At 33.7% G+C, this 14448-nt stretch overlaps 1 protein-coding gene across 1 annotated transcript in view; it reads right to left on the reverse strand.

Annotated features, from left to right (window-relative positions):
- The window catches only part of ROBO2 (roundabout guidance receptor 2), a 574017-nt gene that overhangs the window by 94029 nt on the left and 465540 nt on the right, over window positions 1–14448 (reverse strand). The window contains exons 7-9 of the mRNA XM_081818005.1: window positions 12228–12352; window positions 7970–8141; window positions 3249–3454 (exon numbers count right to left, since the gene is read on the reverse strand). Coding sequence (XP_081674131.1) covers window positions 3249–3454; window positions 7970–8141; window positions 12228–12352 — 503 coding nt within the window. The remainder of the gene's footprint in view (window positions 1–3248; window positions 3455–7969; window positions 8142–12227; window positions 12353–14448) is intronic.

Raw genomic sequence — 14448 nt, forward strand, 5'->3', positions numbered from 1 at the left:
AAATCGATGGCCACACTGAATAAGGCAAGTGACATGATGTGACATTAAAATTCTGTGATGAACATGAGTCTAACTGTTGATGAAATATGAGGGTTCATGGAATATAATATCTGCTGGGTCCAAAGTCTAAGTGTAGTAATGACTCAACCTTCCACAACTGATTATCAGGTAAATCATTAGTGCATGGATGTTCCTGCTGTGCCACCATTTTAATTGATTTTAAATGTTATTATGTATTTTAACTTGAGTTTCAAACTGCTCTGGCACATTGTTCTCTGCCATATTATCTTCATACAATTGTCTTCTATTATACGCGGGATGATAGAGGATAGCCATTGTAAAAAGAGCCATTCTTTGAAACGTGGCTGTGCATGCATTATAGTCATTAGAAATCTCTCCATTTAAGAAGCATCACTCACAAACTAAATATAATGAGCCAAGGTTGGATTTTAATGCGATGTTCATTTGAATATGGTCTGTGAAAGAGTAAAGAATTTGCATTTTATTATAGCTGTTGAACTAAAGTGTAGCACTTGTTATTATGTGCAAATGCTGAAAGAAGGGTATGTAGGTAATGCTTCTTCACTGCATCTCCTTGTCATTGTGTAGAGACACAGTCTGACATTAGCGGTGGTAGGTAGGTTTTAATGAGTATTGGAATATTCTACTTCTCAAAAGATACAGATTCAGTTACCAATTAGTTGGACTATGAGAACAGAGTGTTCATCACATTATCCTCCCCGCCCCCATTGCATTAAGTACCAAAAAAGAAAAAAAGAAGAAGGAAAGAAATAGTGAGACACAAAGGAATCTGACTTACAGAAACCCTCTCTTGACTATACGAGTGAAATAGTGTAAAAACACATTTTTATATCCCTTTAAAGACAGTCACCTTACAGAAAAAGAACAACATTTTCATACTGGAGTTTATCAAAAGCCATATCAAAAGCTGAAATATCATTGTTAAAACTCACTCTTCAATCACCATCATCATCACTACACTCATTCTTATTCCTTTAACTTTAAATAATTTCTTTTCGGGTCATGAGTGCTTCATCTTCCTTCTATCCTTCTCCTTTTATCCTTAACCAAGTGCTTTAAAAAGAGATTAATGTGCTGGCACACTCCATCATCTGCTTTTCTCCTTATGTGGTTGGCTGCAGACAAGCCCCCAGGAGCTTGCATCTCAGAGAGATGACTCAGAAGCCTGACACAGGGCTCGAAGTTTGTTTGACATCATCAAGCACCCACATTTAATTGTTTCTTTCAAACACTACTGGGGATCTTTACTATTCAAGCACACCCTTTAATTCAGTGGTACAGTGAAAATGCATTAACTTTTATGGCCAAAGTCTGCCTTTAGCCCAAAGACAGAGGTGAAAGTGTTTACTCAAGGAGAGTTGGCATTCATTTTTTAATAACTCTCATTTGTTCAAAGAAAGTTAACAATTAATTTAGAATCAATAAAGAGACAGGCTAAAATATGTACTAATTTATTTGTCTTTTAACTGAATTTGACAGCATTTTTTTCTACTTAAAGATAATTAATGCCTATGTCTCAAAATTAAAGTGAAAACATTATATATTAATTTTATTAACAAATATACAAATTACTGAAGGTTTGCGTGCTTTGAGTGTGCATGTACATATTACAAAAAGTCCTTCCTCTTTTTGTAAATGTCTGGGTGACACGCTGGTAAATACTAAATAAACATGTCATTGTAAATATATTTGTGTTTTAAGAGAAGAAATAATCCATGTTGTAATCAGTTGAAAATACATGTAATGAAAAATATTTTAGCTTCTTCCCTAGCTTCCAGATAGGAAAATTCAACATTGTTTTTCTGTTTTTTTGTTTGTTTGTTTTTTATCTTGGCTCCCTATTTCTACCTAGATACCAGATTCTACTAATTGTTCTGCCACCAAATCATTTTTGATTAATTTTTCTTCATGTACTATATCAATCATCTTAATTCTGGCTCTCATCTCCAATCTTTTGACTATTCTAGCAAACTCTTCAGTTTTAGCATAGTGATTGCCACAGGGAGGGGAGGCTCTGTACATTTTGTTGAATGAAGTGAATATACTCATAGAGGGCAGGCGGTCCCTATCTGGTATTCACACCTTGTGTAATCAATCCCTCACATTGAATGTGTGTGGGATCTGTTGACTTGCTTCTGATCAACAGAATAGGGCAAAGGTGACAGGATGCCACATTTGTGATTATGTTACATAAGATTATAATGCTTGTCTTGCCAGGAGACTCCCTTCCTCATTGACTTTGAGGAAGCAAGTAGTCATAATGGGAATATCAATATGGCAAGTAACTAAAGGCAACCTTCAGCAACACCAAACAAGATGCTGAGGTAATCAGTATGATAGCCATAAGAAACTGATTGCTGCCAGCAATCATGTTGCTCAGAAGCAAATCTATCCCCAGTCAATCTTCAGATGAGACCACAACCCTGATACGTGATTGTCTCTTTGTGAGACCCAGAAGTGGAAGACCCAACTAAGTGACACCCAGGCTCCTAACCCCACAGAAACTATGAGATAATAAATGTATGTTGTTTTAAGTCTCTAAGTTAATATTGTTAAATTGCAATACATAGCTAATACAATATTCAGAAGTAGGCATTTGAGTTGCTTCTGAAGTAAGTTTAATTTGTTAAATTGGTAGGAGTGGTCACCATCTTCTGTTAAAAGAACAGCAATGACTTGTCCTTGCCCACAGGTTTAAATCTAAACTCCACAGCAACTTAACCTAAAATGTAAGATTTTCCACCAACTAGCCAAACCTACCTTCTACTCAATCTTATTTCTTTGGTTTTTTGACATAATAGCTTGGCCAAGCCAACTTATCCACATTTCCTTACAAACGTCCTTTGTTCATGACAGTAAATCAGAAGCATTTGACACTTTCAAATGACTTTAAATATCCCATTACTATCATTAACTTCGTGTTTAAGATTTTTAGCTTTATCAATTGAATACATATGAGTTGGAATGAAAGAACAAAAAGTTTCTAAGTCTGTTATGATCTTATATTAACATATGGACTTTCTTTCTAATACCAATTCATCAAATGATGAATTTGAAATAAGAAATAAAATAAGAAATAACATGGCCTATAATAAAAGGTATAGCAACTTGCTAGTATGGAAGATTTTAAGTTCACAAAACAATTTTTCCCGAGGGCAATACTTATGTTGAAATGAAGATCCAAATACAAGTCAAGCATTACTTACCCGTAAATTCTTAATCTGCAGTGTTCCTTGTTCTTGTATAGTTGCTCTTGGATCTCTACCCAGGAAAGTAAATCCCTCCTTTAACCAGCTAATTACAGGAAGAGGATCACCAGTAGCTTTACATTTCAGTAATGCTGTACCATCTACTGCTAGTGTTTGGTTGGCTGGGCCTTGTAGAATTATGGGTGGAGGTCTATCTGTCAAAACTAAAGGATAAGGATATTTTCAGTATATTTTAACTTCTCAGAAGTTATATCATACTATTAGGTGTATATCACATATATATTACTTATAATTTATTCTGCATATTCTATGTCCATCATGTATCTATCATCTATACATACTATATATAGCATATTTACTGAGGACATACTATTATTTATAACTTACTCTGAATTACCTACAGTAGATGACAATAATAAATTCTGACATTATAGTATTGTTGAAAGTCTTTATCATATTAAAATTAAAATAAAAATATGGAAAGTTCATGGCAGTTATTCACAAAATGTATGCTTATCTCTTATATGCATATTTAAGAAAGCTTATAGAGTGTCATATGGGTAGAAACAATTTTAATTTTTGCTTTCATTATAAATATATGTATAATATATAATTTCACCCTTCAAAGCACCTTGCTATATAGAGAGACTATGATATGTTGGTTGATGTTAAATTATTAGATATAAACATTTTATTTCCAAGATTATGACACTGGGCCTTAGATTACAGTATTACAATCTGGATGATAGGATTTAACTAGTCCTTAGAATTAAGCAGTAATCTAGTTATACCATTTATGGTATGACAAATTACGGTTTTTATGTAAAATCACTGTTTATATATATCAATTCCTGTGTTCATCTGGGTAAAATTTCCACAATTTCATAAACTTCTTTTGATTAAATATTGTTTCACGGCAGTATCTTCAGTGCCTTTGGAAGTATTTCATAATGATTTAGGAAATATATCAGAATGTTAGTATTATTTAAATGGGTTATGGAAATATGGAGTCATTTGGGTGCAAAGTTTCATCCCGAATTCATTAGAAGAACACTTCATAACAAAACTGACATGTCCAGGTCCAAGGAAGGCTTTGTTAAGAGACAGTTCTATAAACTTCAGCATGGATTTTGGTTAATTACCCAAAATATTTATGCTTATTTATATTTATATTATGTTTATTATATAATTACCAAAAATATGTATATCATATATAAATATAAAACTTTCACAGAAAGGAAAAACAATTGTGGATTTTAATGACTGTTAAGCAACTTTGAGGAGAAAGTGTCTATAAAGGACGTCATGTTGTGTTACAATGTATATTATCAAAATGTCATTTTGCTCATTAATACTCTAATCTCCTTTGTCCACCAGGTTATCTGTTTCCCAATCTATATGCATCATCTTTATTATTAGAATTTGTGGTTTTGAGGGAAAAACATTAAATTGAGCAGCCCTTTTACAGCCTACCATGAGAAAGCCAACCAATTTTAATTTAAAAAAAGAAGTTATGAAATAGAGCCATTGCATGTGCATGTTAAGATACAATGGACTTCCAATCAACCTAAACCTACTACATCAAAATATGTATTAAAATGTGTGTATGTATGTGTGTCTATATACATATGTAAAACATATAAAAAACTAAAAAAATAAAATTTTGTGTATTATTTACAAACAAAAATTAGAACTACTTCTTTCATGATTTTTTTTGATCAAATTCTTCATTTTAGAAGTAAATAAAATAATCTTCAGAAAATGTGAAAATACAATGTTATATTAATTCTGACACATACTGCACAAATAGATATCCAAACTGAATATTCACGGAACTTATTTTTTTTATGGGTCAAAAATGAAGGGCCAATTCACAAAACATGAATAATTCTAAATTCAATGAGAAAAATGGGTCTGCATTACTAGAGTAGAATCTATTTATTCAATTTTAAATATTCTTACTGCTTTGTTTCAAATTAAATATCTCTATAGAATTTAGGTAACTTCTATAACCTGTTTGTATTTTTATATCCCTGAAATCATTAGATATAGCCAAGGACATCTGATTAGTCTCTTTCCTTTGTATTGCTCAAATGAGTAGCTCAATGTCTTTTTAATGAATTTGATCAATAAAGTAATTGAAAATCTCCTGGCCAGAAGGAATTTTCAGTTTCGAACATGTTATGGGTGAAAGATGACCACAGGTTTCCATGACACTGAGGTCAAAGGTTAAATGAACATTTAGGGTTTCCAGTGATCTGTGACCAATTCCATGGTTTTCGTTAACTATGCATTATAAATTCTCAATAAACCATTCATATAAGATCATGGTGTGACATTTATTGTCAACATAATACATAAATACATTTCTTCTCTCTAGTCCTTTTAGATGTTATTGGCTGTACTCAGAATTCTCATTACAATTTTCTAATTTTCTGAGAGAAAAAGAGCAGAAGAAAGGAAGAAATGAACAGTGCCAATGAATTAATGAGAAGGTCTTCTAAAAGGATATTTTGAAATTCAAGTATATTGAAGCATCTTCATTCAATCTATAATCAGTAAAATTATCACTCAACAGAACATTTCATCACCATTAGCAAATCTCATCTTATATGAACACTTGAGTTAAAAATACCTCCAAGAAAGGAGTCTAAGTGTAAAAATGTAGCAACAGAAACACTGTTACAGATGTTTTCCTTGTTTCTCTGAATATGACATACGTTTTTTATTCTACATTGGAATTTCAATTGGTTCTAAATTGCCCCGGGTCACACCCTCCAAAAAAATGTTCCAAATGAAAATGATAGCTCACGTACCATTAAATTGTTAACTAATCTGAAAAATTAAAACTATGAATAGATGCTAAGGGCATCAGCCAATGTAGCAAGTTAGTATTTAGAAAGAGTTATTTGTAATAATAATGTGTGTCTGTGTGTCTGTGTGTGTCTGGTTAGGTCTTGAAGTTAGAGTTCTTTACTGTCAAAATCAATAACTCTATAACCTCCATTCAATGTTTTTGTAAAAGGATCTTGACTTTGTGATTGCTTACTTAAGTAAAAATCAATGTAGGAATTAATATTCAAGCTAGTTGTAGCAAACTGTTCACAGTCATCTCACTTATCAGGTTTAAATTTGTATTCACTCTTTTAGTTTTGACCTCAGAAATAAAGGTAAAATAACTACTGTTTTGTGAGATTATGTCATCAACCAACACAAGTTCTCAAAACAAAAGTTTTCCTTTTCATTTCATCAGAAATGACTCTGAGTATCTGTCATATCATCTGGCTTTTCTAATTCATCAATTTTGTTTTCTACAAATATGGTTTGCCTTTTTCCATAACAATTTCCTTATTTAGAAACATTTTAGAGTCTGTCTTTTGTAAAATAATATAAGCAACTAGATTATAGTAGAGGTCTTCATCATTATACTTAGAATGTTTTATTCTTGTATATAGAAAACAACTTAGGCTATGGCCAGAATATCTTCTTTTCCCAGTATATGTACCTGGACATTTTTGCTAATGGTATAAAGCATAAGGACTTAAGAAAGATGAATAATTATCTTCTATTTCTTTTAAAAGATACATAGGTATGAAGGAACAAAGATCTTGCCCATCTAAAGAAAGAATTTCTTAGCACTGTTGCCCTTGAACCTGACTTGTTTCAGTTCCATGGCAGTAAATTTCTGCAACATCAGCAGGTGCGGCCATTAACAACTCAATGTTCCCACAACCAATGTTTGTCTGTTCCATTTATTCCTATTCTTGACATGGTGCTGAATCAGGCAATACCACAGACAGACATTAAAAAATATTTCCTTTCTATTAATTTTAAATTACCATTTAATCTACATGTAAATTTGAATTGTATAAAAGTGAATCAAATTTCATGAGCAGAGAAGGAAGAGAATCAGAGAGGTGACAAAACAAAGTTCTTATATCTCAGAGACCAGCATCAGGGGAAAATAAAAGCCCCACAAACCTCACAAATATAGGAGAACAAGAGAGAATTTTTAGCTTAAGACATCAAAGAACAGGGCTTAAATTCATACTCAAAAGCTCACAAAGTATCTAAAGTTCCCCACCTATCAAATGTGACAAATAAGCTTGGGGAAATAAAAACAGATTATGAAGATCCTTACATCCTTTTCAACAATCACTATAAATGTAGGTGCCTCACCTACAATTTATAGTACGTAATGTGTAAAAAAAAAAAAAAAACCAACAAGTTCAGCATCCATCAGTAGTTTGGAAGGTATTTAATTAATTTAACTTAGTGAATGAATAATTAAAAAGTCATAGGATGTCATAATGTGATTAGCTAAGAACTCATCTCTGTTTCCACTGATAATATTAAAGATGATATCTCTTCCTCCTCTAATGAGATAAAATTATTAATATCCATTAGAAGCAATCATGTCAGCATAAGACTAAAAAATATATAGATGACATATCTATACACTGAGAGCGTGACGTCATTTCTTTAAAATAAAGAATCACTCTATTTTTAAAAATAAAATAGATAATCTTTGATATTCTTCTTTGGGACAGTACATGTAGAATTAGAGACTATTAAAAATGTTATTTTACCTAGATTCAAACTTAGAAGATAAGCATTCATTTACATGTTTAGCAACTCAGAAAATTTCACTTGGTTAATATGGATCTTGAAATAAAAATTATTATTTTTCTAAAACAAATCTAATAATAATATCGCACCATCAGTAACTTCCAGTTGAGCTTTTGCTAAAATGCTTCCCGCCACAGTTAGGGCCTGGCAGATATAGTAACCCGCATCCGAGCGCTGAATGTTGGTAATTGTGAGGTCTCCGGTTGGCGAAACAGAGCATCTACTGTTGGGTTGCTGGGGTTGATTTGGAAAAAGCAAGTTCTGTGGAAGAAACACAATCTCATCAATATCTTTTCCCACTCAGAAGGAAAAATATATTAACACTAGCTATTACAATTACTGGAATATGGTTGGAAAGTACATTTATTCTAAAAATATGGTGTTGAAATGATTAAATGTCATATAGGGAGTCTCAATGGGAAACTTTTTCCAAATCACGGAAAAATAATATGCTTTAAGAAGTCAGCATGCTCTAGTCTGAAGGAATAATCATCTAAAAACCCTGAATCTTGGGGCACCTGGGTGTTTCATTGGGTTAAGCTTCTGCCTTCTGCTCAGGTTATGATCTTGGGGTCCCTGGAGCAAGCCCTGTGTGGGGCTCCCTGCTCATCAGGGAGTCTGCTTCTCTCTCTCCCCCTGTCCCTCCCCCACTTGTGAGCACATGCACACACTCTCTCTCTCAAATAAATAAATAAAATCTTTAAAAAATAATAAAAAAATAAAAACTATAGATCTTTATCTTAACCCTTTACTTTCTCCCTTACTTACTTCTAGTTACTTAGTGTCTTTGAAACATGGCTTCCTCATCTGTAAAATGGGCATAACAATGCTCATGTGACTCATCAGACATTGTGATAATGTGGAATGTAACATTAACTATGCTTGTGTTTTATAAACTGCACATTACTAAGGAATGCAAAATAGACTTTCCACTAATCATTCTGAATACTTGATGTAATCACCTGAATTTCTTATGAAGATGTTCAAAAGTGTGTGGCTGGGACTGACAGAGAGAGACAGCCAAATCTACTCCTGCTATAAAATTTCTGCAGACTGTAATAGCTTTGAAAGGATCTCGGTATATATACTACCATCTATGCAAGATGAAGCAAATAATTGAAAATAAAAAGGTGCAGAATGTTTCTGAAGTGTGCATGTGCCCTTAAAGAATTTCAAATATGACTTTTCTATGAAAAATTATTTTACTTTACTATACATCTCACCTTAAACACGAGCAGCCTAAACATAGAATTTCAGAAGTTCCTATATGAGAGCAGTAATGTTAACTTGGATGACCTATGCTGCTTTGCTGTTGTTCAATTAAGAAAAACATTTGGGTGTAACAAATCATATTGAGGTATGTTTCCAAGCTGGATGATAAATAAGAACGTATCAATTTTTATGTTGTATTTACTTACAAAAAAGAACATTATAACCCTCTGGGATCTGTTTCTCGACATAGTAATTAACTTTCCAGGTTTGTAATTAAACAGTTTCAATACGTTACAATCAGGAGGTAATAACATTCAATTAAAGGCATAAGACACATTTTCACCTTAAAATGTTTTTACCCTTGAAGTAATACCAATGGAAGAGGATAAAATAGGGTATTAACACTTTTCAATTACGCTAAATGACTTTAATCCTGCGAATGATGTCCTACTTTAATTAGAAGCTCTTCTCTTTATTGCAACATGATGGATGTCCACTTTATTAGATTTGAGTGTGACACTATAAGCCCACTTTACATAAACATTACCATGTTATTAAACCCTTTCTAAAAGAAGTGATGTTTGCGAGCATGTCAGGATATAATTTCAAAATGCTATTGCCCTCCTATAAAACTTGTATTACTATATAAGGCTAGACATTTTCATGCACATGAAACAATTTGAGAACAAGCTAATTCTCTCATGGAATCCAAATATATTACTGAAATAAACCATCTAAAAGAGAAGGGTCTAAATTTTAAAGCCACTTGAGAATGATACAATAACTCAAAGTATGCACTTTCCTACAATTAGCCATTAGAATACTAATTTACATAGCACTAATACATCAGATGGGCTTAATTCTCTCTGGGATCTCTTCCTCTACAATGTAATATCAGTCCACCTTCTAAATGATTCGTTGACATGGAAAATGGCATATGATTGAGGTTAACCCATCATCTTTATTCCCTGCTTGTGTGATATAGGCACAAGAAAATGGATTACAAGCAAAACCCAGGAATTCTACAGAGCTCTTCTTGCCTTCAAGTGCCTAGGTATCCTATTAGTGCTAATTGGTATTATCAGCACATATTGAGGAATATGGACCATTAAGTCCAGGCTCTTAACTCTCTCTACTGATGGAGAGTCATAGATCACTGTAAAAATTGGATACTGGATATTGGATACCAATTTATTTTTCCTAATATTCCAATTCATAATTTGAAACTTTACAATTTGCTCAGGCAATTCTCTTTTGTTCTCATTCACAGTCTCTCTCTCTCTCCCTCTCTCGCTCTGATGCAAGGGAGATAGATGAAGGAAAGAAAACCAGACCTAAGATTATAATCAAATCAAATTACCTAACTGGAATTTTTTTTCAGAGATTAATATCCCTGGAATTACATGCCACTTTGTTAAAAAAAAAAAAAAAGAAAAAACATTTTAATGCTATTTGATTATCTTTAAAAACCATTAAAGCAGAATGTAGCATATTTAAATACCATGTTTATTGGGCCACAGGACCAATACACATGTTATGCAATATCTTATGTCAACCTAGAGCTATTTGAGGGCATGTGATTTACACATGATACAGCAGTATTTATATAACAACGAGATATGGGATGATGGAATTTGACTCAATACATGGATTTAAAGTGTAAATTTGCGACAATCAAACTGCTTTACATCATTATATTTATAAAATTGATAAATAAGTAATATATTCATATCATTACATTTACTATCAGTGGCTGGAGGGAGTAACTTTGACGGATCCCAAAGCCACCAGGGTGGGTGGAGGGAAAGAGCTACAGGCAAGAGAAACAGTCTTGTTGAGCTACCAGGGCTCTCCAGCGTTCACCTATCCCAGTTTTCTCAGGTACTGTGAGGCAGGGGTGACCAGAGTGGTGTTGAGCCTCTCCTTGGTGCCGGGCATTACATTAGTGTCTGGGCTGTAGGAGACCTCAGGTCCTGGCAGCCCTGGCCTGGGCAGAGTATGAAGATGAGGACTAAGGGGAGCTTCCTGATGCCTCTCTACCCAGATAATCATACATAAATTCTGATCAACAGATTCTTTTAATATAGTCTAAAAAATTTCCCATCTCTGGTAGTTTTTAGATTTCCTGGGACTCTTAATCATGGTTTTCATTATTCCCCAGGAAATTCTTCCAGAATTTGGACTAACAACAGAGGGTGCTGAGGTCTTTTCCTGAGAACTGTATGCCTCCTTAAAGATGGTTCTGGGAAGTCTACAACAAAAATATCTCTAGGTCCTTCAGGAATACACTGATAAGTTCTCAGGCAAAGAACAGTTTTTGGTTTAAGCTAGAAATTCCATTCATTGCCTGAGAACCTAGAGGCTAAGTACTTGTTCAAGTTTTGACACTAAGTGGAAAAAAAAAAAAATAGCATATCCAATTGACTTTGAATGGAGTCTGAAAGGCCATGCTACTCAGAGAGTGCCATGAGTGGACAAATCAGGGCACAGCAAAGACCAGGCAAGTGCTGATTCCTTCTGGTATATAATGTGTTATTTCCTTCTGATATATAATGTGTGATAATGTGCTATCTAACCCCACTGTGAACGAATCCAGAAGGGATGATGGAAGTAAATACTTCTCCCACTCTTAAATGGAAGTATCCTTAAGTTAATGATAAAGACAAGGCATTTATAATATCTCTCTATGTACGGGGATTGCAATTGGTTTCTAGGTGGATTGATAATGGAAATATTGTTTGACTTGTTTACACATGCCTAAGATATTCTAAACACTTTATATGTACAAACTCATTTGATAATCCCAATGTAGCTTGCTGCAAGGAAGTAAAATTATTTTTCTGTTCAGAGATTTTAAATAGCCACAGAGGTTTTGATTAGGCTCTTTAAGATAATTTAGTTACACTGAGTTGTATCTATTCTATGTAAAATACAGAATTTTGGACATTAATACTGGAAAATAAAGAACATTATATAGAACATCCGACTCTCACTTATTTTAGAATTAATTTTTCTCTTTTTTAGAAATAAAATAAATTCAACATCGATAACAGGAAAGGCGAGACAAACTTTGAGGAGCACCAGAGACAGAGAGAGTTCAGAGATTTCAGAAAAGCAGTCAAGGTTCACACTCACCTGGCTGCCTTCTTTTTGCCAAAAAACAGCTGGCTGTGGGTTTCCTTTAGTTTCACAGGGAAATGTCACTGTTCGACCTTGAGCAACAATCTGATCTCTTGGCCTAACCACAAACTGTGGAGGAGCTATAATTTAAAAGGAAAGAAAGTGTATAAATATCAACCATTGACAAAGAAAAAGATATCAAAGGGAAAATCTGGTGGATTGCTCAGAGCCAGACAGAAGCTACAGTTTTTAATTTTTTTTCTATTTTTAAAGCATTTTTCAACACACAATGGGGAAAGGAGAAAAGCACTCTATCAAATCTAAGGAAAAGAAACCTTATTAGTGGATACTTCCTAAATGTTGTACATAATAATCCTATAGCCCATATATTTGCATAGGAAAATAGATTTTTCATGATATTCTAATGTTTTTTAAAGAAAAATATGGTTTCTCAATTTGGTTTTGCAATTTGAATAAAGGTAAAAAAGAATCACTTCATTACACAAGTATCTCCTTCCTCTGAAATTAGTCTATTCACAGATATTGACCATTCTTGTAATATTTATAAGACATTGTTCTACACGCAGAGATACCAGAAGCCTTAGAATATGATCCTTATCCTCAAAGTGCTTATATTCTAGAACTGACGAGTTAAAGTGTTGAAGACATCAAAGAATTAAAGAACTGGGAATTACATACAAAGATAACTAACGATATAATGACATGTTTGAAAGTGGTTGATTCTACTTAATTCTTTTCATTTAGATAAATAAGCATTAGTCAGACAATTGCTATGTTCCCCTACTGGACACAAGGATACAGAGATAAAAAAAATTATCTATCCTTCAGTCTTCAAGGAACTCACAACCTAATGGGAAACACAAAACATGATGATGACAACAGCAAAAGCAAGGTAAAACAATTATCTAAGACTATGCTAAATTCAATGATAGACATACTTTCAGAGCACAGCATAGGAGCATTTAAATCCTAGTACATATAAGAAATGTGACAGGACTTCAGGAGGAAAGGATCCCTTTGTGTTATGGCAGCTGTGAAAGGCTTTATGCAGAAAATACACATTATGGGGACTTTGAGGAAAGGGCAACATTTAGATAAGTGGAGAAATGAACACATTCCAAGCAAGGACCTTACTGAGCAAAGTGCAAGAAGCAAGAACACATCCAGTGTACAGTGTGTATTCTGGCAGAAATGAAGGGTCTCAGTTGTGTAAACATCATTGGCTGAAAAACATAGATTTGGATGTAGCCTAAGAAACTCCTGAGAAGCCAAAGTGGGGATTTTGTTCAGGCTCTTTTTAATCTAAGAAGTGACAGATGCAAAGCAAAATCGTTAGATGCCTTAACCCTTTAATGAATATAGTATGGACTGTGAGGGAGGCAGATCAGTCAATAAAGTAGGAACTCTGGTTGGAAGACGAGGGGAATGTTGTAGGCAAAGAAAATGAGACCTAGGCATGAGTAACTCCAATAGAAAAGAAACTAAAGGGATGGGGGGTAAAAAATCCTGAGAAAGTTCAAGTTTCAATGGGGAGCCAAGTGAAAGACAGTAGACAGTATAACTGGAAGTTTTCACAAGGACATCTTCTCCATACGGAAACCCACTTCCATTGACAAGAAAACAGCATGTTTATTCCATGACTTTTCTCTCATCTGTTTACACTTTAAATCGTTGCTTATGCTAGAAAATGGAGGATGAAAAAAAAATTTTAAATCAACTCTAATTTTTAAAACCTGCTGTCCATGGCAACCATCCTAAAATTTGAACTCTAAAGAATTAGAACAATAAATGACATTCAGTTGAAGTCTTTACCCAGAATTCTTTCAGCCCCTCAGGAATACAAAAGAGCAGGTCCAAGAACAAAGTAAATGTAGGGTAGCCTCAAACATACAACCAAGGACTCATTCTTATAAGAATGCTAGTGTAGAAACAGCAGCAGATTTTTTTTTTTTTTTCACTGAGAGTTGTAGTGACTTAGTTTTTGGTGTTCTATTATACTGCCTCCTAACTCAACCCATTCAACACATACCCCAGGGACAGCAGGGATAAATCTACTATGTGAAATTTTCTTCTATAACTATAGATAACAGTAGACCCAGTCTAACAGTATGGAGAACCCAGATTTATGGATCTATTTGGACAGAATGTGGTTTATGTTGCCTTGCATTTTCAGGAGATTACTTGCTTCTTACAATCTTCTTGTTATTTCTACACA

Source organism: Leptonychotes weddellii, chromosome 1 (assembly GCF_054177405.1).
Source record: "Leptonychotes weddellii isolate Sample4059 chromosome 1, ASM5417740v2, whole genome shotgun sequence".
NCBI classification, from domain to species: domain Eukaryota; kingdom Metazoa; phylum Chordata; class Mammalia; order Carnivora; family Phocidae; genus Leptonychotes; species Leptonychotes weddellii.